The following is a 24841-nucleotide window of genomic DNA, read 5'->3' as shown; positions in this document are numbered from 1 at the left end:
CCCATTTGAATGTGATGGGTCAGCAGAGATTATTAAAAGATACTTTAAATGGTTGCAAATTTCAGCTTTGCTGTTTAGGAAGCTTTATGTATTGTTTAATGAAAACTGATTTCCCAGGTATCTGTTTTTACTTGAAATCAGACTTTTATCCATGCTTGTCTTGCTTCCTTATCTACCCTGTTTCTGCTGTGACCTGCTTACTGGGTGGGGGAATGCAGGTATGGTGGTAGTCTAGGGCTGTGTGTGCTCTGCTTGGTCGGTGCAAATGTAACTGCTGATGCCCGGGTGGGTGCTGCCTTACAGAAGAGGTAACTGTTCAGCAGCCCTGCTGCTTTCTTCTGCTCTTTGGAGCCAAGGAAAGAATAGGAGTTTGCACCTCTCATCTCTACCCAGCAATTGACTTGAAAGCATGTATGTGTTTTGTGTCTGCTTACCTCTGAAATGACACCAAATCATCCAAGAGATGCAGAAATTGCTAGAGTGAAGACTGATGGATAAGTAATGTTATCACAGAAATCTTGTTTTCTTGGGTTTAAAATGTGTATGGAATGTTAGACATGTCTTTGTGCATGTGAAATACTTGGCCACGTTAAATCAGTTTCTTTCAGAAATCAGAACAATATTAATTATTCAATTTGTTTGGTATATTTGTAAGATAAATCAGACAATTTGCTGTTTTCTGTAGGAAAAGGCAAGATTTGTTCAAGAGAAAAGATCATTCTTCCCACTATTGTAGAGTGCTTCAAATGTGGAAAACAGAAGTTGAAGGCTATTGATTGCATGCTTTATGTTGTGTAGTGGCTTACTTCAGAATGGTCCTAGCTTTCAACATTCCTTCAGCATAGTACTGATTAATGTAAAAATTGCTTTCACTTTGCAACATTATACTGTGGTGTATCCCTTAAAAAAAAAAAAAAAAAAAAGTTTTTTTCAATACTGCTCTAGGACTTGAGCAGGTGAAGAACAAAATTGATGTTTGTATGTGCATTCCTGTGCTGTTCAGGATGACAGGACACTGTTGAGTATTTGTGGTGTTTCGGAAGGGTTTCCTATCTACAGCACTGTGGCTTTAAAAAAAAGGAGGGGGTTAAAAAAAAAGTCAGTTGCATCAGAGAAGTTAACAGAAATTAGCAGTTTTTGTCTGCACCTTCCTATGTAGAAATTCACTCCTGACTTGTCCAAGGAATCCAACTAGAAATATTGACAAGGAACTAGAGTGTCCTGGATAAATCATGTGGATTTTTCATCTGTACACTTCTTCTTGAAGACCACTTGTTGAAAGATGCTCTATTTCTTTTTTAAATATCACATTATCCATTATATTAGTTTTTAATTTACTGCTGTTTGTAAAGAGAGTCTAGAATTACCAGTAATCATCTGTCACTTTGAAAACACGCATGGCAGGCATAGGCTGGATGCAGCTTGCAGCTTCATTTCTGTCGTGACTCTTTATGTTACTACTGGAGAATATTAAGATTGTATTTATTATTTGACTTGCAAGACACATTTGAGGAGCCTGCTCTGCCTCCTGTGGCAAAACATTTCCTAATATTGGGTATATTCTGAAAATATTCTTAAATTGATGGCAATTTAAATTCCACTAGTTTGTCTTTAAGTAATTGAATTTTATTTTTCAGCAGGCCCAGCAGAAGGTTTGGGAAAAATAATACAAAGATTTCCTCAGAAGGACTGGGAAGACACTCCTTTTCCGCAGGGAATAGAGTTGGTAAGTTTGCATTACATCTTATAATTTTTAGTATTTCTTTCACTTATGGTTGGAAGATACATCTGCCTTCATGCAGTAATGTGTATTATCTGACCCAACAGGGAATGGATAGAAGTTATGTGAGTAGAGGGCATAGATAATAGCTTTAAAAATAACAATTTCAACTCACAGAAGAAACGTATTCTGGTCTGTACCACTAAGTAGTTATTCCTAGAATACAGAAAAACTCTGCTGCAAATTTAGAAACATTGTGTTTAAGATAAATGTGTATTTGTGTCAGTAAGTTGTAAGTTTATCGTTGACTACATTTTTAGACGCATCCTTCAGGTAGCAGATGACTTTTCATTGTCCAAGTAAATACAAATGTGTATTTGTATATTATAGGTTAAAAAATGAATTTAAAATAATAGCCCAATTAATTGGCTTGATTAAAATGGTCAGTCTTTATCCAGTATTCTGCCCTTGGCAGATGGCATAATGGGTGCTTACAAAAATGGTACACTGAACAGGGCTAGTGTGCTGTGATCTGTATTAGATGCCCTCTCTGAGAATTCACTCAAGTGCCACTTCTTTCTCTTCCTTGATCTCATATTTTGCAATGCAATGAAAAGGTGTATCTTATCTGGATCAGGGATTCATTAAACATATGGCTTTCAAAATCCTGCAGAGAAGTGAAACACTGTGATCATACTCTGCAAATTAGGTTTCTGAGAAGTCAGAGTGAAACTCTTGACTGCCACGAACTTAACTTCTGGGGCAGGATGAGCTAGAGGAGGAGATGGGCTGTAGGAAATGTTGCAATAGAAGTCTTTGTACTGTGGGACAAAATAAGCTGCAGAGGACAAAGACACTGACTCTTCATTGAATTTATTACACAGATACAGCAAACAGCAAGCTTTTACCACTGTGATACCTTTCAGCCAGTGCTCTGCTCCCTTACTGAGTCATGACATACCATTGGCCATGAGTTGTCTTCTCCAGTGAAAGAGAGGGGAGGGCATCTTGGTGTTTACTGCTTGCTTTCTGGAACAGCAGAGGCTTCTGTTGTTCACTCCATGGTGGTGGACGCGACTGGTTGCTCGTTTTCTTCAACATTGTGGTTTTCATTTCTTCACAGTCAAGCATAAGCCTTATGTTCTGGGGGGATGTCATACATTAATCACTGGTGTAAGCATTATTTCTGGTACACGTGATGGATAGTTACAGTCTTTGTGGTACACTTGCATAATACTGCATTTGGCAATGTAGTGCTGTGCTGAAACAATGGAAGCTCCTGCTTTCTCTGAAGTGTTTCTACTACTGTTACAACATTATGCCACTCTGTATAGCAATTGCTGTTTGCTCTAGCTGGTAATTCTCTACTTAATACATGCGTAGCCAGCATGTGCTTGATGACTGCTGACTGGGTTCAGATCAGTGGCTTTTTTTTATAGTACCCACAGTTGTAGTTCATTAGAAGAGAAATAAACTTTGATGCCAAGGCTTACGGGTGTTTTCTTTTTTTAACCACTCTCTTGGGGTTGAACTAGGTGGTTTGATCTTGCCTTAAACAACTGCAAGAGTTTGAATCATACTGAGATTTATTTTCTCATACAAATCTTCCCTACCTTTTTCAAAGTAAGTAATGTATCTGACTTCCAGGGATGTGCTGAAATAAACAAGCACAGTTTCTTAAAGCAGGGAGGCTGCTTAAGTGATATATCTGTACCCAAATGTTATTTCCCGTTTAATTGTTGGTTGTTAGCACTACAAGAAATACCTTTCTAAAGGAAGATTTAATTTTTATTCCTTGATTGAACAAAACATTATTTCTGTATCAGTTCTCAAATAATTCATTAGGCAAAGCCATTAAGTCTTTAAATTTTTCCAGTAAAATGAAATCTGACAACTTAAGGACATCTATTCAGCCAGTTGGCAAAATTAGTCAAATTTTGATTTGCTTTTCAAATGTGGTAATAAAATTTTAATTAATTAAGATCAACTAGTTAGAGATATTGCAAAGATCAACTACAGAAGTAAATCACTATGAAAGTCGGATTTTGGCAGGATGCGCTTTTTAATGGTTTGGATGAGTGTAACATGAATCAACGTTAATTCATGGAAAGGAGAGAATGAAATTTGTGCTACCGTTTTCTGTTTGTCACCTGAAGGGCAGCTTTAATATCATTAACAGTCAAACAGGTAACATGCAAACTTTGGAGGGGAGTGGGTGGGAAGAGAGAAAGAAGGTAAGAAGAGAATAGTTGACATAATGTGTATGAAGATGAAGGTAGATGTATTTATGAATTGCACTTAGTTCTGTGAGTAGTTTGATTTAAAACCCTCTTAAATGTACTTCCTTTCCTTTAAGTGAAGGAACTTTATGGAATTTTATGGTTTTTCTGAAATAGAAAGAACAGCAATGGTTTGTATCTGAATAACGTTAAGCTCTCTTCACTGTTTCATAAAGAAAAAAGGCCAAAGCTTTTCATGCCTAGCAATAGGATTGAAGGGAATTTTGATTTTTTTTTAGAGTCTTGTCTTCTGTCAAAATTAGTTCTTCTGCCATGAATCATGGAGATATTCAGCTGATTATTGATGAAGTTCTCACCACCCTGCCCCCACCCCTCTGCTCATTTGTAAAGCAAATAATTTGCCTGTGAATTGGGACATTTGGAATTTATTTTTTTAAGTTTTTTGCCAAATAATATAGATTGTCTTGGTTTCTAATGGGTGATACGATGAAATAATTGTCTCCCATACATGTTGTTAATTTTATGAAACAAGGAGGGCGAGGGGGGAAATAATGGAAAAGACCTATGCCCAGCCCTGCCTCCGAAGCTTTAATACTTTGATGGAGAATGCCTTTTTGGATCCCTTGTGATCTCCAAAGCTTGTGGAGGTGCTGTTAGTCCAAGCTCAAGTCAAAATTTGATAGACAAAATCCTGAGACTTTTGTGGAGGACTTTTCTCTTTCTCCAACCTTGCCTCACCCTTCTGGGCTTGAATTTGTGTGATCAGATTTCTGAGACATAAATTAAGACAATGTAGAGAGTGGAGTTGTGCAGGTAATTTTAAAGTTAAATAATAAAAATACTACAAATACTGTTTTTCATTTTGTTGAGCCCAGTTTTGAAAAATGGGCTAGCATGGGAAAAACTGGGCCTGGTGGACCTGTCCTTGGCTGAGTGAAAACAAATCATTCTGAGAACAACTTATCTAGGAAAGATGATAACTCTATTTCAGCTTTTATTTTAGCTTTGTCTGTATTTGTAGTTTTGTTAATTTGACACAAATTTGTGGAGAATTGAATCATTAAAGACTGTAATTGCAGTTTGAACTTTACTGAGGAGTGTTCTATTTCGTGTATATATATTTGGTAAGGAGTAAGAGCTACTTAAACTGTTTCTATGTGTGTAGCATGTTAGCTATGTTCTGGTCTTGTTTAACAAACATAGAAGTTATGGAATAAACACGTTATCCAAAATTCAACAAAAATATACTTTATAAAATTTTATTGAAGTGTTTTAATTTGTCAAATAAATTGTGTGTCTTCTAGTTGTCAGTGGTAAGTGAGCAAAGCCACGAATCTCTGTTGAGGGAAAGATACTGCCAGCAGGTCTTGGTCAGTGTGCCGCCGTAGAGCTTCTACTTACCTGCATCTCATCAAATTATCTAAAGAGATTTTTCTTAATCTTCCGCTCTTTGCATTTGCCATGTCTCTAATGGTTTCACAGCTTTAAACTTTGTTCTGTTCATAGCTGAATACAGAAACTTTGATAAATGAGCTGCCTGCAAATTGCAGGTGTGTGAAACATCCCTGAAGTTTTTTGTAATGGATTCTTGATAATTACAGTAGCTGGTAAGGACTTTTTTTTTTTTACCATTTGTTGAATTGTGTGATGTACCTTAGGATAAGGTATGATACTTGTTTCTTCAAAAGCAGTAAGATTACTCTTCTTTGATTTGCTAGAACCTTTTGTGGGCTATTCAAGGGGAGTTTAGGAAACACTTTGTATAATTTCATGTTAGAATCTGAGCATCTGCGATTTACTTGACTTGATACAAGTCAAAGTGAGTTTCCTCAAGTTTCATGGAAGTAAGCTGACTTTGAGTAGTAAAGAGAGTTTTATACTCGTTCTTAAATGCTATTCTGAGCCAAATACTTTATTAAGTCATTGGTTTTCAAAAGAATGCACTTGGAACATACAAATCCAATAGTTGTTCCCCATGATATTTTAAATGAACATATTTGGGTATCCTTCTCCGTAGTCTGTCTGTTTCAGAGAAGTTATTTCAGCTTTACACAGATATAGTTTAAGTTTAAAAATAACCCTCTAAAATCAGCTGAGACATATGGAGCAGTTGAAAATTAGGATAATCAAGCTTCTTGTTCTCACTTGTAGAAAGAATCTTTGAGAGAGTACGTTGGTTGAATGAGTTAGCTTTAGGTTTCTGCATGTTTTTCTTATTTATAATCCAGTTTTAATTCTGCTGTATGCCTTTCTAGACATCATAATTATACATCAAAGGAAGAAGCTTTGGTATGCAGTGTTACACTGAACACTCATTTTTGTCTCGGGGCTAAATTAGCTAATCTAAGTGTCATCTGCATTACTCAGTCTTAGGAGGCTAGTGTTAATTAGGCTAATGAAAGTCATACCTAGAAATAGGTATGTTGTCTTAAGTTTGAGCTAGATACACTGTGTTTGTGCAGTTCGTAAGTAGCAGGGAAGAAAATTTCCAACTATAACTGGAGGTGGTAGTAGTGGTACTGTCATGAATTAGTAATTTTCATTTCAAGTATGTGAAAGTATAGAAATGAACACACATTTCTAGGCAAGCTAATAACCTATCCAAATAATTACTTAAATTATAAAATGTAACATTAAATTGTAAAAACTGCTATTTAATACAATCCTTTGAAGATAGCTTACAAGTGTTACAATGCTAAGAGAAATGCTTCTGAAGAAAGGCTCTATATGTCCCTTTGTCATCTGGTAGGATGCCTGCTTCTTCCTAGAGGAAGAGTTGATGGTGTAATGACCGTATTACTCCCTTGTGTAGAGCCTTATCTTTACAGTAGATTTTAGCATTTCTGCACCTTTGAGCAGTTTCAAGTATGAACTCTTAAATAGATGTGAAGTGTGCCTTTTATGAAATACTGGATTCAACTTTCAAATTCCAAGTAACATGAAAAAAAATTGAGAGTAAGGAATGGTATTTATGTATTTTCAAAGTATATCTGTATTTTGACTGACCTAGAAGATCTCAGTCTTTTGACAAAACCCAACTTCATAGTCCTGTACAGATTTCCACTTCATGATGACGTACATAATTTAGGAGTGACAGCTATACCTTTTGAGGTCTTAAATGAATACACACTGCTGTTGGAGCTTCATCATTGTGTCAGGGAGAAGAAAGCTATCAAAAAACCCCCACCAAAGCCCAATTAATTTGCCTTTAGAATTGTATTGAAAACCAGAATTTCAGTCACTCAATTGAAGATGAAGGTAAGTCAGATATTAAAGTAGTGAACTCCTAAACTTTTGGAGATTCCAAATGCAGAGTCTCTGAAACATCATTATGAATGCTGTCAAAAGTAATTCTTTCAGAATTCAAGTGCTAATCACTTAGTATTATTTTTGTTTTACCACTTTGCTATAAGGCATCTTTTTTAGGAAACAAATCTGATACTTGAACATTTTACTACTTATTTAAAATAAGTCATAAAAGACAACTGGATTGCAGATTAGCCAGTTGAGGCCTGAAGTGATTAAAGTTTTAAGGGGGTTAATCTTTAAATGCTCCAGTCTTAACTAGCTGATTGGTAAACCAATTTTTCTGCAACCTTAATGCTTTTAAGGACCTGAATAATAGACTGTCTGCAGCATCCATTTAACCTTTAGTGCACTTGGTCAGCTGCAGAGATTTTGATTTTGTGAGGTTTTTTTCTTGTTTCCCCTCAAACTTTTTTTACCTCTCAGAAGTCATTACATATGTAATTATTTAATGAACAACTGCATGTCAGAGCTCAGTGTAGCACTTAAAGGCATTGTGTTCTTCTTTCCTTCTCATTATGCTGTAGTACAGGTCAGCAGTTAGTAGAAAACAGATGATAGCAAAAGTACAGTTAACTTTTTTATCAGAAATGTGTTACAGACTGAGCTTATATTCATTGACCTTGTATGTTAGCCTCCAGTAGAAACCTCATAGTGCCGTAGATGTGGTGTATTTTACAGTAAAGTCTCTGCTGTGCTGTAAAACATTTATATTCTGGTTCTAGAATCCCACTACTTTTACTGAGTAGATTTTAGCTCCTGAATTTCATAGGCTAGTGGGGTAAAATAATTTGATATTGAAATCTAAGGACTTGCAAGTAGTCCTTGTGTAGCAAAACTTGGGTTTACTTGACTAAATACCATGAAAGGGTGCAATTAATATTTTTTATTTTTTCCCACTTGAAAACAAAACATTTGCTTTGTTTTTTAATTGGGAAAAAAAGTGGAACACTTTATAACACAGTCAATATTTTTGTTAAAAATGATAAAATACTGAAGGATTGAATATTCTTTGCGCTTCTCAGTTTCACAGGGTACAAGTCTGGAGTGTGTAATACCCTTGGAATAAATGGTTTTGCGGCTAATATGTTTCAGTAAGAATTTTTTTCCCTTTCAGTTTATCCTATTATCTGCATGTATTCAGTGTGAATATATAAACATTTGTGAACATTTTTCATGCTACTTTTGAGAAAATAAAAAATGGTCTAGTCTAAAAAAGCAGAGCAACATGTAATTCAAACACACCATATGAAAATGGGCTGTATCTCCAGAAAACAAAACTGAAGAGCAGCATTCCTATTATACTCCATTTTTTAAGAGGAAAAGTTATGGAAAAAGTTTTGGTTTTAGCTTTATTTTCCTTGAATACTTTGTAGAATAGCCTGGTTATGGATGTCCTTTGTCTTTTTCAAAAAATACCTGTTTGTGCTTGAAAGTTAACTTGGATGAATGCAATATATGACCTTAAAAGTGCTGTATGTTTTTGAATAACCGAATGTGTTCTTAACATCAGAAGAGGTTCTTTACTCTGTGACCTATTCCACTTTGGATTAATCATCACTGAAAATTATTACAGAATAGTTCGATATGAAGACAAATTATGTAAGTTTGGAATGCAAGTAACAGAAGATAAATTTGTCCAGAAAAACACAAACCAGTGTATACTTTTAAGTCAGTTAAAAGTACTGGAAGTGCTGTACCATCTGAGTTTACAGTACTATTTTGATGTTGTCTCAGATACACAGAAATGAATAGAGATGGTTTTATGTGCACTGTCACATCCAGAACTATTAGTATACAACATGACCTTTTTCCAGTTGTTTCTTGTGCTATATGCAGTTGGCTGTCCTTGTCTAGGTCATAAGAATACAGGTGTCAGCATTTCTCCATCCTTTGGATGTTTTGGCAAACAAGAGTGTTGTACATCTTCAGCTAAGTGTGAATCAAAAGAAGTTTAGCTTTTGAAAAAAGATAAACACTATTCTGACGTGGCCAGAAGTTAGACATAAGACTTCAGGTAAATAAAATGAAGAGAATAAACTGTTCTCCTTGTCCTCTTGAGAATAAGGTGAGTAATGGTGGAGGGATTCTATAACAAGGAAGATTTGGTGTAAAGAAACGTCTAAAGAGATGGAGCTCTCACTTCTTAGAGTGAAATTCTAGAGTAGTATTATTTGTTTTTAATGTTAGACAGATACCTATGAGGAATGACTTGTGCGAGGCTAATAGTATGGCATGAAAAGGGGGGAATAGCTTGGATAGTCTCCTGAGGTGGTTCTTCGATTTCTTAATCTGAAAAGCTAAGGCTTTGGCTCTCTATCTGCCTGCTTGTTTGCTTCTCTCCTGAGAGAGATGGTAATAACTCATTGGGAAGCTCCAGAGACATGGGAATGGCAGTGAATGAGGAAATCCGTGTGGATTACCATGAGAGAACTGCTCTTTAGGTATGATTGTCAGGTGTTTGGCCTTGCTGTTAGCTACAGCAGGCTTTTTAAGAGTTCTTTATGTCACTGTTGGATCAGGTTCCTGTAACTATCAGAGAGGTAGAGAGAAAATTAACCTTGGACAAATGTGCCAACCCAGTAAGGCACTGAGGTGAAGTACCTCAGAACCACTTAAACTTTAGTGTTTAAAATTACTGTGTTTTGTTTTGGCCCATTACAGATAATTATTTGTCAGCCTTCTGTAAGAAACTGGAAATTTTTTAAAGCTTTAAGTGCTGTAATTTAGGCAACTTTTTGACGGAAGTTTTTGGAGGTTTTTGTTTGTTTGGTTTGGTTTTCCTGTGTGTTTGTGCAGGAAGCTGAGAATTTGTGTGGTTTTCGGGAGAGACAGAAAGCAAGACTGTTGTCTATTGAATTTATAACTGTATATCCAGTTGTCACAAAACTATCCTTTCTAGGGTTGTGTGAAGGACCACAAGGGCAGATAATGTGCATCTAATCAAACACAGTCTATTGGGCTGAATACAAGATTGTGAAATTTGAACTGGGTCATTGAATGTGTTCTGGGAATCCAGAAATAATTTATCTGTGAAGTTGATTCCTATCACTATAAATCAGTTTGGAATGTTTTATAATAGTTCAAGAAAACAGATTAATAGAAAATAAAGCCTGTTTTACATTTTTTTCTGAACAAATTTGTTAGTGGTTTGTGTTTTGTTAAAGCTGATAGTTTTCATGCTAAAAATTTCTAGTCAGTAGTACTTGTAAACTGTGATATTCCCCCAACCTCCCAATTTGACCATCCTTTAAATTTGTACTTTTTATGTAAATTTTATTATGTTTGATGCAGGTTTTTTCTGCTGGCTTAAATCATCTCAGTGGTTTTAGAGCTTGATGACTTAAACTTTTGTGATACAGTACAAGTGCTTATTCATAATATGTTATAAAAGGTGTATCCTAGTTGTGTTCATTCAAAAAGAAAGGAAAAAAAAAAAAGAACAATAATAAATATTAAGATGACCTGTCACAATTTTGCATGTTCTGTGTGCCGCAGCTCGTTGTATCAGCCCTTGTATTTTCCAATTAGAAGCCAAACAGAAATGTTGGCACAGAGACTTTTTGCTGTTTCCAGTTCGTGTGACTCCTAGTTTTCCTTTCTGGACTCTGTACAGGACAGAGTGGCGGTGTGTTCTGAACACACCCCTGGCACAAACACCTCTGCAGGCCAGGGGAGACAGCAGCTGGTGGCAGTGGCTCAGTGCCTGCCTCAGCCTGTGCCACGCAGAGTCCGAGGGAAAGGAATTTGGAGGCTTATTTCCAGTTTGATTCAAAAGAAGCATGTTGGCTTCAAGCACCATCACTAACTTAAGTGTCAAAAGGAGTTGAATTTATAAATCCTGAGGTTGGGATGTTGGTTTGTTTGTTTATAAAGCAGAGACTATTTAATATTGTTTCAGTATGGCGTGTTGGATGCTCTCTTTTGACTAATGCATGGATTTGGGCAAAACCACTTTCACATCTTCCAGTTTTTATTGTACAGCCTTTTTAGACTCTTTTGTCTATTTCCTAATAACATATAACATACTGTTTTCTTTTATACAAAACCTGGTATTTCTAGATGGAAAAAGGAAAAGTTTATGAATGAACTTGCAGGTTAGAAGATACACAGGGGAGCTAGTCTATTCAGATGGCCCTCTTCCTCCTGTATTACTCTTTAATAATATGGTCTTTAATAATTTCTGATGTGGTTTGGATATCCTGATTTTAGTAAGGATTTGGTAAACAACTATGGGAATTTTAAGGAAGAAACCTTAATTTAAATAAAAGTCAATAAAGAGTAATTTTGTGGAGTTTGCTTTTGATCATAGTAAAGTAAGAGCATAAAGAAATAATCTACATTCATAAATACAATTTGTATTAAGAGGAAGAAGAAAAATATAAATATATTCAGATCTGTTTTATAAATGCTTATTTTAGGGCTGGTCACTGGTGAAGTTCTCTTTGTATTGAAGTTCTTCTGAGTGGGGATCTGCCATAAACGTGGCTTTTTATAAAGAATTCTGAGTATGGAGCCAGTATTGTAGAACTCATAATTTTGTCAGCAGTTTACCTGGGGCTTGTCCTAGCAAAACCTTTTCTTCTTTCTCTGTCTTTGTTGCTCTGTGAATCTCAGAAATAAACTGATACAGGCCAAACCTGTTAGAAGCAGTACATTTCTGATATGAGAGTCTCAGATGCTTCTGTCTCTTAATGCTGCAGTCTGATCCATGAAGTGTTACAACCTTATTTAATGCTGCTGAGAGAGACCTCTCTCAGGTATGTTTAGTTGTAATGTCTTTAAATTTTTTTCAAGGATGTGCTGTCAAAGAGCACTTGAACAGGTGCTTTTATTTAGCTGTAATGGATACCAAGATAAACTAAACAGGAATTGCATTTCCAAATCAGCAATAGAGTAATAAATTAAGCATTTGAACTGGCCTCTAATATGGCTCTCTGAAGCTCCAACTTTCACAGATCTAGAGATAAGGCAGTTCAGGCTTTAGCTGTGGTTAATGCTACTCATATGATGATCCTTTAACAGTTTGTAGTTCTTTCTCAGCCTGCAACTCATTAAATCTGAGCTGCAGAGTGAACCTATGTAAAGAGGAAGAACACTGATACACAGATTCTTCTTTTGAATGGCTTTTGCAACTTGCTCTCAAGAGCCTCCCTGACTAGATACTGCAAATCTTTCAGGTTTTAACGCAAGCTGAGAAGATAGAACACGACGTCTCCCATCACGTTCTGCGCAAGGGCCCATATCCCAACTGTCTTTGTTTTGTTCCAACTCTTTACCATTACGGATTTCTTTATTTCTGCATCTATCTTTTGTTTTGTTTTGTTTCGCTTTGTTTCTTGTAGGTACTGTGTTTTCCCTTGGGGATAAAGAAAAAAATACGTAGGCTTTGAAATATCACCTGTGCTCTGCATCCTTCCCTAACATAAAAATATTGCAGTACCTGTTTCCCTTCTGTGTGACTTCAAGAAAAAAACCAAACAAACCACCCCCACCCCCCACATAGTAAAAGCATAAACTTGATCATTATGTCATGGTCCTGAGAATATTTTTTTCCATCTTCAACTTCTTGGATTTATGTATCTAGTAGTACTGATGTTTTTGAAGAAACTTTTTCTGTCTAGATTTTGTTATAGAGGTGTCCCCAAACTACTTGCTCATCTTTTTCTTGCACTAGCTGGTTCCTTAACCTATATGAGAAATCATCTTTTAGTTATGTCAGTGAAAGGAAATATGAAAACCAGATCGCACTCAGATACTGCACAGGTTTTCAGTTATTCTCAAGTCCAAAATGTCTTTGTTCTTTTTTGCTGAAAGTATATGTATTCTGACTTGATTCTCTGCCAAGTTACTTGAACTAAAGCAACCCGTATATACATAAAATTAGGAATAAAGTAATTTTAATGTAATAAACAATGTGCAATGATACCCCCCACCCCAAATAAAATGATCTACTGTTTTACTGAGCTGCTAATATTCCTGTTCTCATTCTGTAGTAAATTGTGTGGAATTTAATATAAGAACTGGCTTTAAGTTTTTTTCCCCCTGTCTCCATGTCTTCAGAACTTAAAGTTTTAGCTCTTTACCTAAGTAAAGGCAGTTAAACCCAAATCTATTCCAGTGTGTCTCTAAAACAGACTGGTGGGACAAGGTCAGATTATGCAATTACTTTCTGTAGATTGATGCAGTATATTACACTGGATTATAATCAATCAAACATTCTTTTAGTATTAAAAATGCCTCATGCAATTATGATTTTGGTGCTTTATCTTAGGCTTACCTGTGAGCTAAGAGTTCAGGAAATATTATTTTATTCTAAAAAATACAGATAAATTCAAAATTTGGGGCCAGGAGAGAATATCTGCTTTTGTAATTTCCTAAAAAATCTATATTCTAATGTACTATGTTAAAATAATATTCCAGTTCTGTAAATGGCATACACAAAATCAGCCTTACTTAATTTTAAACTGTATTCATGTATTATAGCGTGTGAATGAGAGATGTTTATTAAAATCATAGCCTATAAGTTTAGAATGAAGAGTGAATTAGATTTAATATCAAAATAATGGGATAAGAAGTAGGTACTAAAGTTACAGTGTGCATTTGTGACCTCAGTGTTTTTAACATTCTTTGAATACCAGATTTGTCTAGTTCTCGGCATCACCTCATGATTATTCGCTATAACTGCATACCAGAAAAGCTTATTTCACAATGATTTTCCTTCAGTCTGGCCCAGTAATATACTTGTAGAGACTTGCTGGCATTTGTAACTTTTAAGATTTGTTGTTGGACCATTTTCATATCTGTTTCATGTCTTGTATATTGAATTTGATCTCCTTCTCCCAAATAACAAAGGCATTGGCAAGACCTCTCAAAAAGCGGGTGGAGAGAACATTCCCTCCCCCCCAGTTTGGTTATTTGGCTCATATGACCAATGTGTGTTAGCAGAAGCAACTTCTGTATGAGAAGCTTTTCAGTATCCACAGTAAGTTGCCATATTTGCATCGAGTAACAAAAATTGCTTCAAAAAATCACTTGCTGGTTTTAGTTATGGTTGAATCATTTATATAAACATGTCTTCAAAGTTTCCTGTTTTGGAATGCAAGATTTTTCTTGTTCTACTTTGATCAATACTGGTACTTGAAAGGATGTGTTTTGGTCATTTCATGTCTTGAATGTCTTTCATCTGAAAGATTAGCAGCATTTCCAACTGTGTAGCTGGAAAACTGTTTTGGAATATTGTAATAAATGAATATCTACAGTTTTTTCTTTGTTCTTGGATAATACATTTGTGAAAACTTCACATGAATTGGGAAACGGTTTCCAATTTATGTAACCAAGGAGGTATTAAATGAATGGAAATCTATTAAATAACAATCGTTTTGTCAAGTTTGATCAGACTTGAAAGATAGTTGATGTTAGTTTTTTGTGATAGTGTGCCTCAACTGAAGCAAGCAAGTAGTTGAGTTGAATATGCCTGTGAAAGTGTACTGCAGTAATAAATATTGTGGAATCATATGCAGTCAATAAATATTTAAATACATTTCAGTTGGGTGTAAGATGAAGACATTTAGTGTTAAATTTTGTTTTTTCTGGCTGCCAGAGACATAATTTTGCTTGTATTTTGCACAGCAAAGGCTAGGTAGGTAGTATTCAGTTCAGCATTCAATAGTATGTTTTGCTAAATGTTTCGATTCATTTCCAATGTGAACAATAATACGATTAGGGAAACTGTAATCAAATGTCAGATTCTTGTGCTGACTTTGACTTTAGACTGCAAGTAGCATAGTGTTGTTGTGGAAGAGTTCAGCTAAAACCACCTAAGTTCTCAGTTCCTAAGCTCAGACTGTGAATTAACAGAGACAGCTGAAGCAGTTTGGTTTTATCAAACCGTTTCTTGGGTTGTTTAATGGAAAGACAGAAGCAGTTTAACCAAAGAAACTAAGAGACTGTTTAAAGGTTTTAGCTGCATCTTGTCTTTCAATATTCACCATTAAATTTTCAGGAACACTTCAGAATTCCCCAAGATGAGATCTTTTCACTGGCTCTTTCCTTTTTTAATTTGTTCTTGTAGGAACTGCACATGTGTTCATTGACAGAACTATTTTTTTAGAGTCTGTATTTGTAGTTTGATTATGGAAAAAAAAAATTGTTAGAAATGGTTACCTGAGCAGGAATATTAGGTGACATGTTTTATGTCTTTTTTTTTTTTTTTTAATGAAACCTTTTGAGATTATCACCCCCAAATAAGCATCTTTTCAAGTATTGTAATTTCATTTTTTAAATACATAGATGTGATCTATACTGAAGCATTTTAGGGTGTGTAGTATGGGTTAATAATGACATACTGCTTGTATCATTAAGGTGTGTCATTATTACGGCATATGCACACCCTCATGTCTTATTGCTTAAATATGGTAGTGCTTATAAGCTTTCCTTTTAAAGTACTAATTTACTGTGAGTTAGGTCAGCATATTTATGTACATTATTTTACCTATTATGGATGATACCTTTATGGGTTGCAAGAGCAATACTACAGTGGAAACCTTTAGTTACATTAGGAATTGAATTTAGTAGTGGTTTCAGAAGTGTGTTCAAAGAAGGATTCCTATCTCTTCAGATTATCAGTTTTAAGTGTGACAGAAAAGAGCATAGAATAGTGTTTAGGTTGGAAGGGACCTTAAGATCATCTAGTTCCAACCCCCTTGCCATGGGCAGGGACACCTTCCACTAGACCAGGTTGCTCAAAGCCCCAACATACCTTTTCAGTTTTAGTTTCACAGTATTTTGTGTCCTGCTCTGAATGAAGTAAGAACGGAGTACTTCTGAGTCATCTAGAATTTTGTTTCAATACAAGTTACCTCCTTCTTCAGGTTTTCCTGTTTGGGAGGGTGAGGTTGTTCTTTATGCCAGTGCTGATCCAGAGTGAGAGGAGAAGACAAGCTACCTAACTTAAGCTTTGGTCTAGAAAGAAACAAATGACACTTGCAAAGTGGGCTTACATATTTCAGACGCCAGTAAGAGAGTGAGTGCAGATAAGACTTGTTTAAATTTCAACATAGTGGCTAAAAGCTGACTGTACAATTTCTGCAAGGTTCTGTTATTCGTCTGTATGTGTTCCCTTCTACTTCCCTAAAGTATCTGCTTTACTGCTATGGGAACCATATGAATTTTTGGAAGGCTGTGTCTTAAATGTTAATTTTAGGAGTGTAACAGTTAAACAGGTTTAGATCCATGAATTCTGCTACAACTAGAAATGCTCTGCTGTTAATAGTTGAGATACTTTCCACAGTCACACAGGGTTTATGGGAAGATGCTGAAAAACAAGTCTTGGCTTCCTGTGGTTCTTGGAATAATTACATTGAATAGCAATGAAAATATTGATACTCAAGATCAGAATAAGAGTTAATCAGGCTTATTGTCCAGAATCCAACGGGAATCAGTGCTGGATAGCTTGGGAAGGAGTGTATGACACCGGGAGATAGCCCACTGTTTTTTTAATACGTGGCATATGCTGCTCCAGGTTCAGGAGGCTTCCACAGTGATAGGATACATTTGGGCCAGTGTGTATGCTAGGTCCTCAGGAGCTTCTCCCCACTTCTTTGAAAGTTTTTAAGCCTGTTGTTCCTTTGTCCTTTATAACAGTCCATGGCAATGTGTTTGGAAGTTTCACTGTTTTGGGAAAGATTTCTGTATTTTGTATACCAACACAGGATCGCTTAATATAATGCTCTCTATTTAATTTTAATTAGAAATAATAAATTATCATGTATTTCTATTATTGTTTCTGTTCATAAGCATGTAGATTTCTATTCCATTCCTGTCCTAGAGCATATTTTTTCCAAGATGGAGAAACCCCTCTGATATAATCTTTCCTTGTACAGAAGCTTTTCCAAGCCTCTGGGTACTGTTGTTTTCCTCTGTGGCTTGTAATTCAAATGTATCATTTCTTTGAGCTGCAGGGACCAAAATGGCAAGTCTTACAGTAAGTGTGTACCTCCCAGTTCCATTCCTAATAATTTTGAGCATTTGAAATTTTTCTTTCCCCATGGTGACTGCTAATTAAAGTGAAACACGTTTCGCGTTCTCTTTCCAGAGTGGTAACAATATAGTCTCTTATTGCATATGCATCTTTAGGATTTAATTTATACACCAAAAAACCCTAAGTCAGCCTGCTCACACATGCAGTACACATGCTCAGATCCCAGTGGAGATCTTTGTGAAGTTTCTAATCTGCCTTCATTGAGGAAAACTAACCATTTATTCCTCCTTTTAAAAATCAGTTATTAGTCCAGAAGACAACTGTTATCCTATACCATGACAGTTTAGTTTGAGACTTTTTTGTGAATGTTCTTGCTCAAAGATTTTTTTTTTTTGGAAAAGTGCACTATATTGTTGTTTTGAGTACATCCATTTGCTTTTGTTGAAGAGCTATTAATAGATGGATGACTTGGGATCTTGCTGTACAGAAGCCTTTCTGATTCTTTTCCAGTAGAATCTGTGTATGTAGGGTTACTATTTCTGTAATATAACATTTTCTACAAGCTGGCTACATGTAGAGCAAAAATTCTGGATAACTTCAATGCTCTTTAAAAAAAGATCAGATATCTGCCAATCTTCCAGTAACCCGCTATCGTCTCCAGGGGTAGAAAGTAAAGAACACTATTTATCGCTCTCTAACGTTATATTTTGCTAACGCGGAACTCTTGGAATAATACTGTCTGTTTCTGGCAGTTTGATACTTTCATTTTTGTTTTCTAAAATCTTCTATGTTTTCCCCTCAAAAATGCACTACTTCTCTGGGAACTTCCCCAGGCACCTCTCTAGAGAACAATATAGAGAATTTTACTGGGTTTATTGGAGCTCTTGGATAGTCTTCTTTGAAATAATTTACCTTTGTCCTCATTTTATCCATTGTCACTACTAGTTTTTACAAGCTTTCTATTTCTAATGCATTTTGAAACATATTTTAATAGTCAGTTTTATCCCTTAGCAGACTTCTCCACCAAATTTCTCAATCAGTTTTATTGGTAGTTTTACATTTATCTTGCTGGAGTTTATACTTACGTTTACTTTCCTTAACTTGGACAAGACTTTTTTTTTCTTGATGCTTAAATGTATGGCTTTCAAAACGTAATTATGGACACTGTGTGATATTAGGAAAAATGTTTTCCTGAAAATACTTAGTGTCATATGTCCAAGAAGAGGATTCCATGTGCGTCTCTTTAAACGCACTCTGACCTCAACAGACTTCACACTCATCACTGCTTTACGAACAGTCAAGTCTACATGAAGGTTTGTCACATTGACATCTAGCAAATACATTGCTACAGCTTCTTGCTGGTATCAGTTAAAATCCTACTCTCCTACCTTTAGAGCCTGCTTTTTCTTACAAACTCAGTTCATTACGACTCTGGTAGAAGAGGGTGTCTTCTGTGGAAAGAGGTTCAGAGCTGCTGTTTTAGAACAATGGTCTCCTAATGTGAGACTTCTCTGTACTGAGAAAGAAACAGAGGCCTGAAGTGGGACTGTTTTGTGTGGCCTGGTTGGCCCAGCATGGTCTGACTGGCCTGCTGCTTTACCAGCAGAGCAGCAGCTGCATCATGTTCAGCAGAGCAGTGCCTGGGTGTAGCTCACCGAGAGCCGTGTGGGCCACCTTGTTGTAGCCCAAGATGTGACAAAATGGTTATTCTGAATGCTGATCTTTCAGCTTTTACTAACTTAGTGTCAATTTTTTTCTTAACTTTTCAACTGATATTTCGTTCAGGAACATGTAATTAAAAAAGTGTTTAAAAGTTTAAAATAATTAGTTTTAATGAGATTTACCAGGCTGGGGTTTTGACTGAAATTTCCAACCAAGTTGCCAAGAGTGTGCTTTCATGAAAGCCTGCAGCCAGCCCACTTGTGTTCATTTGGAATAGCTCTGGAGCTTGTGATGCTTGTCACTGCTTGAATTTTCCTCAGTGGGAACAGTTTTGAAATTCCCATACCAAGCCTCCTATTTATGATTATCTTTCCTCTTTGAAATTAATTTGTGTGTGTTTTCACTGCATGTTGTATGTTTGTACTATGATTACCCTTTCTTCGGGTTTACTTGAAAATACTGTACCTCTCCTGAAAATACCTGAGGTGATGAAAATTGCATGTTAACTTTTTCTTGCTCAGATATGTATTTCAGGTAGTTTACTAAAGATCTCTTCAACAAAGAAATATCAAAGATATTTTCATACCAAAGTGGTAAGACTGTACCTGTGGTACTGTTAAACTTGAGTGCTTGTCTCAGAACTTGTCCATGCATCCCCTTTGGGATGCAGCTGTGCCATTAGAAGTGGTTACAGCCTGGGCTGACTGTAACTCTTCCATCAGCTTATTGAACTGATGACCAGCTATAGTGTTCTAAGTGAACCAGCAGAAGGTGTCAGAAAGCTTGCATGTTGATTGGCTTTAGTTTTATTTTTTAGTGAGAAATTTATTATTACATTATCAGATATTAGTAGGAACTGATACTGCAACTGTATGGTTTCTGCTTACTGTAATTTTAGTGTGAAGTAATTCCTAGTAAAAAAAAAGTGGGATCTAGTTTAAATTATGAAATACTTGAATCTGTTATTACTTAGCTCAGCATTAAGTATTGGTATGTGGACTGTGTTAAAAGAACTCATCTTGGTTGACAGGTTCTAACCTGTCTTTCAGCCAGTAGGATTCTCCTTCTCTTAGTTTTATAAATAAATAAATAGATCTAAACAGTGCATTTTTTTACTTTGTATGCACAAATTGTTTAGTACAGTCACAATATTAGAGGTGGCCCTTGAGCATTCTGTATGATGTCCTAGGCTGGAGGGGGTGGTGGTGTGTATTTATTGCATTTTTACTGTGGCTTTTAAAATGCATGTAAATAAGTACTTGCATGTTTAAATGGAAACAGCATAAATGCATGGAGTGCTTTTTACTATTTTTGTCTCACATGTACTGTCTGTCTCAGTATGTTGTATTCAATGAATGCAAGAATATATTCACTTTTAGTAATAGAGTAGCTAATATTTTATATTTTTGTCTTATTTTATATCAAATTAATCTTATTCTTGAATTTTCTTTAAGCTAAAAATTGGTGTAACGCTTTGTTTGTGGCAGGGGGGAGAAACTTGTTAAAGGTTGTTAAATATTGAGGTATGTTTCCACAAGTCTTTGTGAATACTTTCATGTGGATTCATTGGAAATGACCAAACAGAATACTTTTCATGGAATTTTTTTTTTTCGCTTTTAGTTGGCAGAATTTCCTTCTCAGGGTTTTTTTAAGATTTTCCTTTACTAAAAATACTATTTTTATATTACAAAACCCAAGACTTGCTGTCTCTAGAAGCAGTCATTTTAGATGAGACATTAGACTTATGCATAATTGAAGTGTTCTTATTTTTTTTCTTAACGATTAATATTTGATAATTTACTCCTTATCTATTTTGAAGAGTTAATTTTCTCATTACACTTAATAGAAGAATTTATTCTGTGTCATTAACACTAGTTTTGCGAAATACACTAGCAGGCCTTCATGGGTCAGTCATGAGTTTTTCTATAGCATTTGATGCCAACATGCATGAGTATAATGTTTTATCATGTGCCTTTTCTTTTTTTGCCATTAAAAGAATATATTTAGTCAGGTATTTACCATCTGAAGGTATTTTCACTGTCTCATTTCAAATGTCTGACTCTTGGTGCCAACTCTGTTGGAGTGAATTTGACGTTTAATAACCACTGTTAGAGTAATCGGTAGAAGTTGGTTAGCATCAGTTACGTGAAGAAACCACAAGTATCTTGCTTCCAGCTGATACTGGTCTGGAAGTAGAAGGTAGATGCCCCCCTGGATACACTCAAGGGCAGGACTGCTGTCCAGAGGAACCTGTATAGGCTGGAGGAATGAGCCAGTGGAAGTATGAACTTTATCAAGGAAAAATCCAAAGCCTTGTGCTTGGGAGGGAAGAACCACCTGTAGTGTTTCAGGTTGGAGACTGACTGGCTGGGGAGCATCTCTGCTGAAGACTGTGGAGATTTTGCTAGACAGCAAGCTGGTTGTGAGCCAACAGTGTGCCCTGGCAGCAAAGATGACCAACAGCATCCCAGGCTGCATTAACAGCAGCACAGCCAGGAGTCTGATGGAAGTGATTTAACCTAGTTCTTTACTCAGCACTTGATAGATCCGATATGAAATGCAGATTCTGGTTTTGGGCCTCCCAGTACAAAGAGGATGTCGGTCAACAGGAGCTGTTCTAGAGGAGGGCAAGCAGGATGGTCTGGCCAGGGCCCAGAGCACTTGCCCTTCGAGGAGAGCCTGTAGGAGCTGGGCCTGTTCAGCCTGGAGAAGGGAGAGCTTTGAGAGGACCTAACAGCAGCCTTCCAATACCTACATGGAGCCTATCAAGAAAATGGAGCCAGGCTTTCCTCAGTAGCACATGATGGGAGGAAAGAAGCAATGGGTATAAATGGAAATAAAGGTTCCAACCAAGTAAGGGAAAATCTTCCATCATAAGGAGAGTCAAGACTTAGAATAGGTTGAGAGACTTTGTGTGGTCTCAATCCTTGGAGGTTTTCAAGACTGGCTTTGTAAGTCCCAGAGCAGTCTGGTCTGAACTCAGTGTTTACCATAGTTTGAGCAGGAGGTTGGACTATATAGGCCTCCTAGAGTGCCTTCCCCAGGACCTCCTGTGAGCAGCACCATCTTAGGTGTCATACAAGTGCAGAGACTGGTGATGAGAAGGAAGAACTGTGCAGTGAGATTACATCTGATTTAAAGCTGCATCCCTCCTTGTGACAGGTGGCTTTACTGAGTTACAGACTGTTGGTATAAAGAGAGCTGAAGAGAATCCCTGTTGAGGAGTCAATATGGAGTAAAAAAATAGCATGTCTCCCCATCTAGGTTCTCCCTGTTCTTGCAAGGTACAATGTAGTTTTACATTTCCATGTGTCTTGGGGAAGAACCTTTGAGGTCAGAGGAAAGTTTATTTAAATAATGGGCAAGTGAAGGAAAAAATATTTTAGAAGTCACTGTCTTATTTGAGTTTAAAGTAGTTTGACTTTGTAATACAGTGATTTTATTTGCATCCAAATATATTGTGTTTCCTTTGATGTTAACGTTAATTCTTAATTTATTGGCAGTCCATTTGTAGATTTTGGCTAAACATTTCCCATCATCTATGACTGATGCATTTTTCCAATTTTTACCTTTAGTGTAAAGTCTAGAGAAGTAGAGATAGGAAAATGTCAGCTGGTCATTTTGCAGAGAGCAAAGGCTGACATGGATTTTTCCAAGAAGTTGAGGGACTTAGTGGTTCTCCATACTGAATTTTTTGAAAACATTTCAGTTGATATTTCCTTATATTTTTCAATTGTGGATGGTATTCTGAATAAAAGAATGTAAAGATATAGTTCCTGATACAGACGTGAATGTATTTAATTTTGCCAAACTTTCTTTCCTTGGACATAATTCCTTCTGCATAATACTTGTTGATATTTCAAGATGGTACATTTAACTTTAGAATTCTAGTAGTTTTAATACTCTTTTTTCATATTATCAAATGAATGCTTGGTGTTTAGGTGACTCCATCTATTGGAAGAGCTTTATTAATTATAATAATTATGTTGGGGAAGTGAGTACTCTTCTCTATAAAAATACTAAATGCTCACACTTCATATTTAATTTAATAATAATTTCGTGTTTACTGTTAATATGTTCTGTGTTTACAAAATGTCTATTAAGAGTTCTATGGGAATTACTTTGAAAGCTGTCTTGATGCCTTGAAGATGCATGTTGTGAAGATGCATTTCAGTAATTTCGATGAATAGGTTCCACGAGGGAAATGAGAATGAAACTTAGATACCTCCCCCCTCCCAACCCCCAAACAAGAATTTGATGCAGATAAAGACAACTTTACGGGTAACCTACAGTTCATGTAAATATTTTTTTTGCGGTCCGTCCTGTTTCTGTGTTTTATTTCATGTGAGGTTTGCTGGGCAGACCTGACTGGGGCTTCACCAGATGGTTATGCGTGGAGGTGTTTATCTGACAGACTGCTTGACTTTTTAAACTCTTTTCATTGTTATAATGCAGTCCCAGCTGTAATGTGGAATGCAGCACGGGCTTCCGGGAAGTACTCGAACACTGCTTTAAAAAAATGCCTAAATAGGAGTATCATCAGTTGGTGACTAAGGGTAACTGAGCTCAGTTTAGCAATTCTGTAATTCTTTTGTTTTCCTGTCCTGTGGTGAGACATGGTCTTGGCAATGGGTGTTGTGATAAAGGAAAGGAAAGGTGAATGCTGCTCATAAAGCAGGAACTGCAGGAGGCTATGTTTGTTTCTCTTACTTGTTTTGTAGTGAAATATGTTGTTTCAGTGAATAAGCAAGAGGCAATGACATGCAGAATTGCACGTTCTAGTGAGATACTGACCTGCCAAGATTCCTTTCATTTGAAACATATTCCAGAAACAACTTTTGACTTGAAGCGTCATGCTACTACTTAGTAAGCTCATCTTAGAACAAGAGAATCCAGCATTTCTGAAACGACAATTTCACATCTTAGTGTGGTTGGTGTGATTATAATCAGAAGAGTTGCTTTGTTTATGTACTGTTGTAAAATTCAGTAATTTACATGTTGTTTTACTTACTGCACTATCTACTACTAACAGTTGCAATATTTGCTCATGCTGTAGTTAAGTTTTTAAAATTCATTTCAATTTCTCCACTACTGTTAAGACCTTTCACGTGAAAGGAGGTGCCTATTATTTTTCTTTGCGCTTTGAGAGGTTTTTTGCGGTGTTTTACTGATGATGCATTAGTTACAGTTCATTGCAGTTCATAGCTGTACTTTGCTGATGCTAAATTAAGTACTGAGGTCTTTTATTTAAGTGAGCAGCAATGTTTTCATGACAGAAAAATTTATGGCTATGCATACTAGCTGCTTGCATACTTCTAGTAATACATTTACTGCTTAAATATTTCTAGTAATTAAGGACAAAAATCCTGCAGGAAGGACATCATTCCTACATAAAAATACAGTAGGTGATTTAATAAGTACTGTACATGTCAGGCCTTAATTGCACAAGTGATTAGAACTGTGTGTGGAGATTGAAATGGGCACTTTTTTTTTTTGAGACCATCTAGTGCGTTCCTTTAGAATTAATAAAACTGAAAGCATCAAATCTTTCAAGTGTGAGCACCGAAAAGATGGTAGAACTTATCAGAACAAATGATTAAGCTAATTAAACAGCAGATTTTTATTTAAAAAAACCCCCAAGATTAACAAGATGTCAAAGAAGAAAAAGTTAGTGGTTCCACAAAAGAAAACTGTGCCTCCTGAGCCTATTCATGTTTGAGTGAACTTTTGGAACTGGATCCAGCTGTGCTGCAGATGCAGAGGCTGCTCTGTCCATGCAGCTGATCCCTTTATCTTGTGACCTGGAGTGTGTGACACATCGGATAAGGGATTCATTCTTCTCTCCTGCATTCCATTTCAGTAAATCCTTCCATGCCCATCACCTCATCCTAAGCATTTTTTTTTTTTTTTTTTTTTTTTTTTTTTTTTTTT

At 36.2% G+C, this 24841-nt stretch overlaps 1 protein-coding gene across 1 annotated transcript in view; it reads left to right on the top strand.

Moving 5' to 3' along the window:
- Positions 1 to 537: 537 nt before the first annotated feature.
- SBF2 (SET binding factor 2) overlaps positions 538 to 24841 on the top strand; it is a 198857-nt gene continuing 174553 nt past the window's right edge. Inside the window, exons 1-2 of the mRNA XM_026850676.1 lie at positions 538 to 550; positions 1638 to 1726. Coding sequence (XP_026706477.1) covers positions 538 to 550; positions 1638 to 1726 — 102 coding nt within the window. The remainder of the gene's footprint in view (positions 551 to 1637; positions 1727 to 24841) is intronic.

This window comes from Athene cunicularia (genome assembly GCF_003259725.1).
Source record: "Athene cunicularia isolate RWA chromosome 5 unlocalized genomic scaffold, athCun1 chr5_part3, whole genome shotgun sequence".
Taxonomy (NCBI): Eukaryota; Metazoa; Chordata; class Aves; order Strigiformes; family Strigidae; genus Athene; species Athene cunicularia.
Note: the sequence above shows the minus strand (reverse complement) of the source record. Positions and strands in the feature narration are given on the sequence as shown.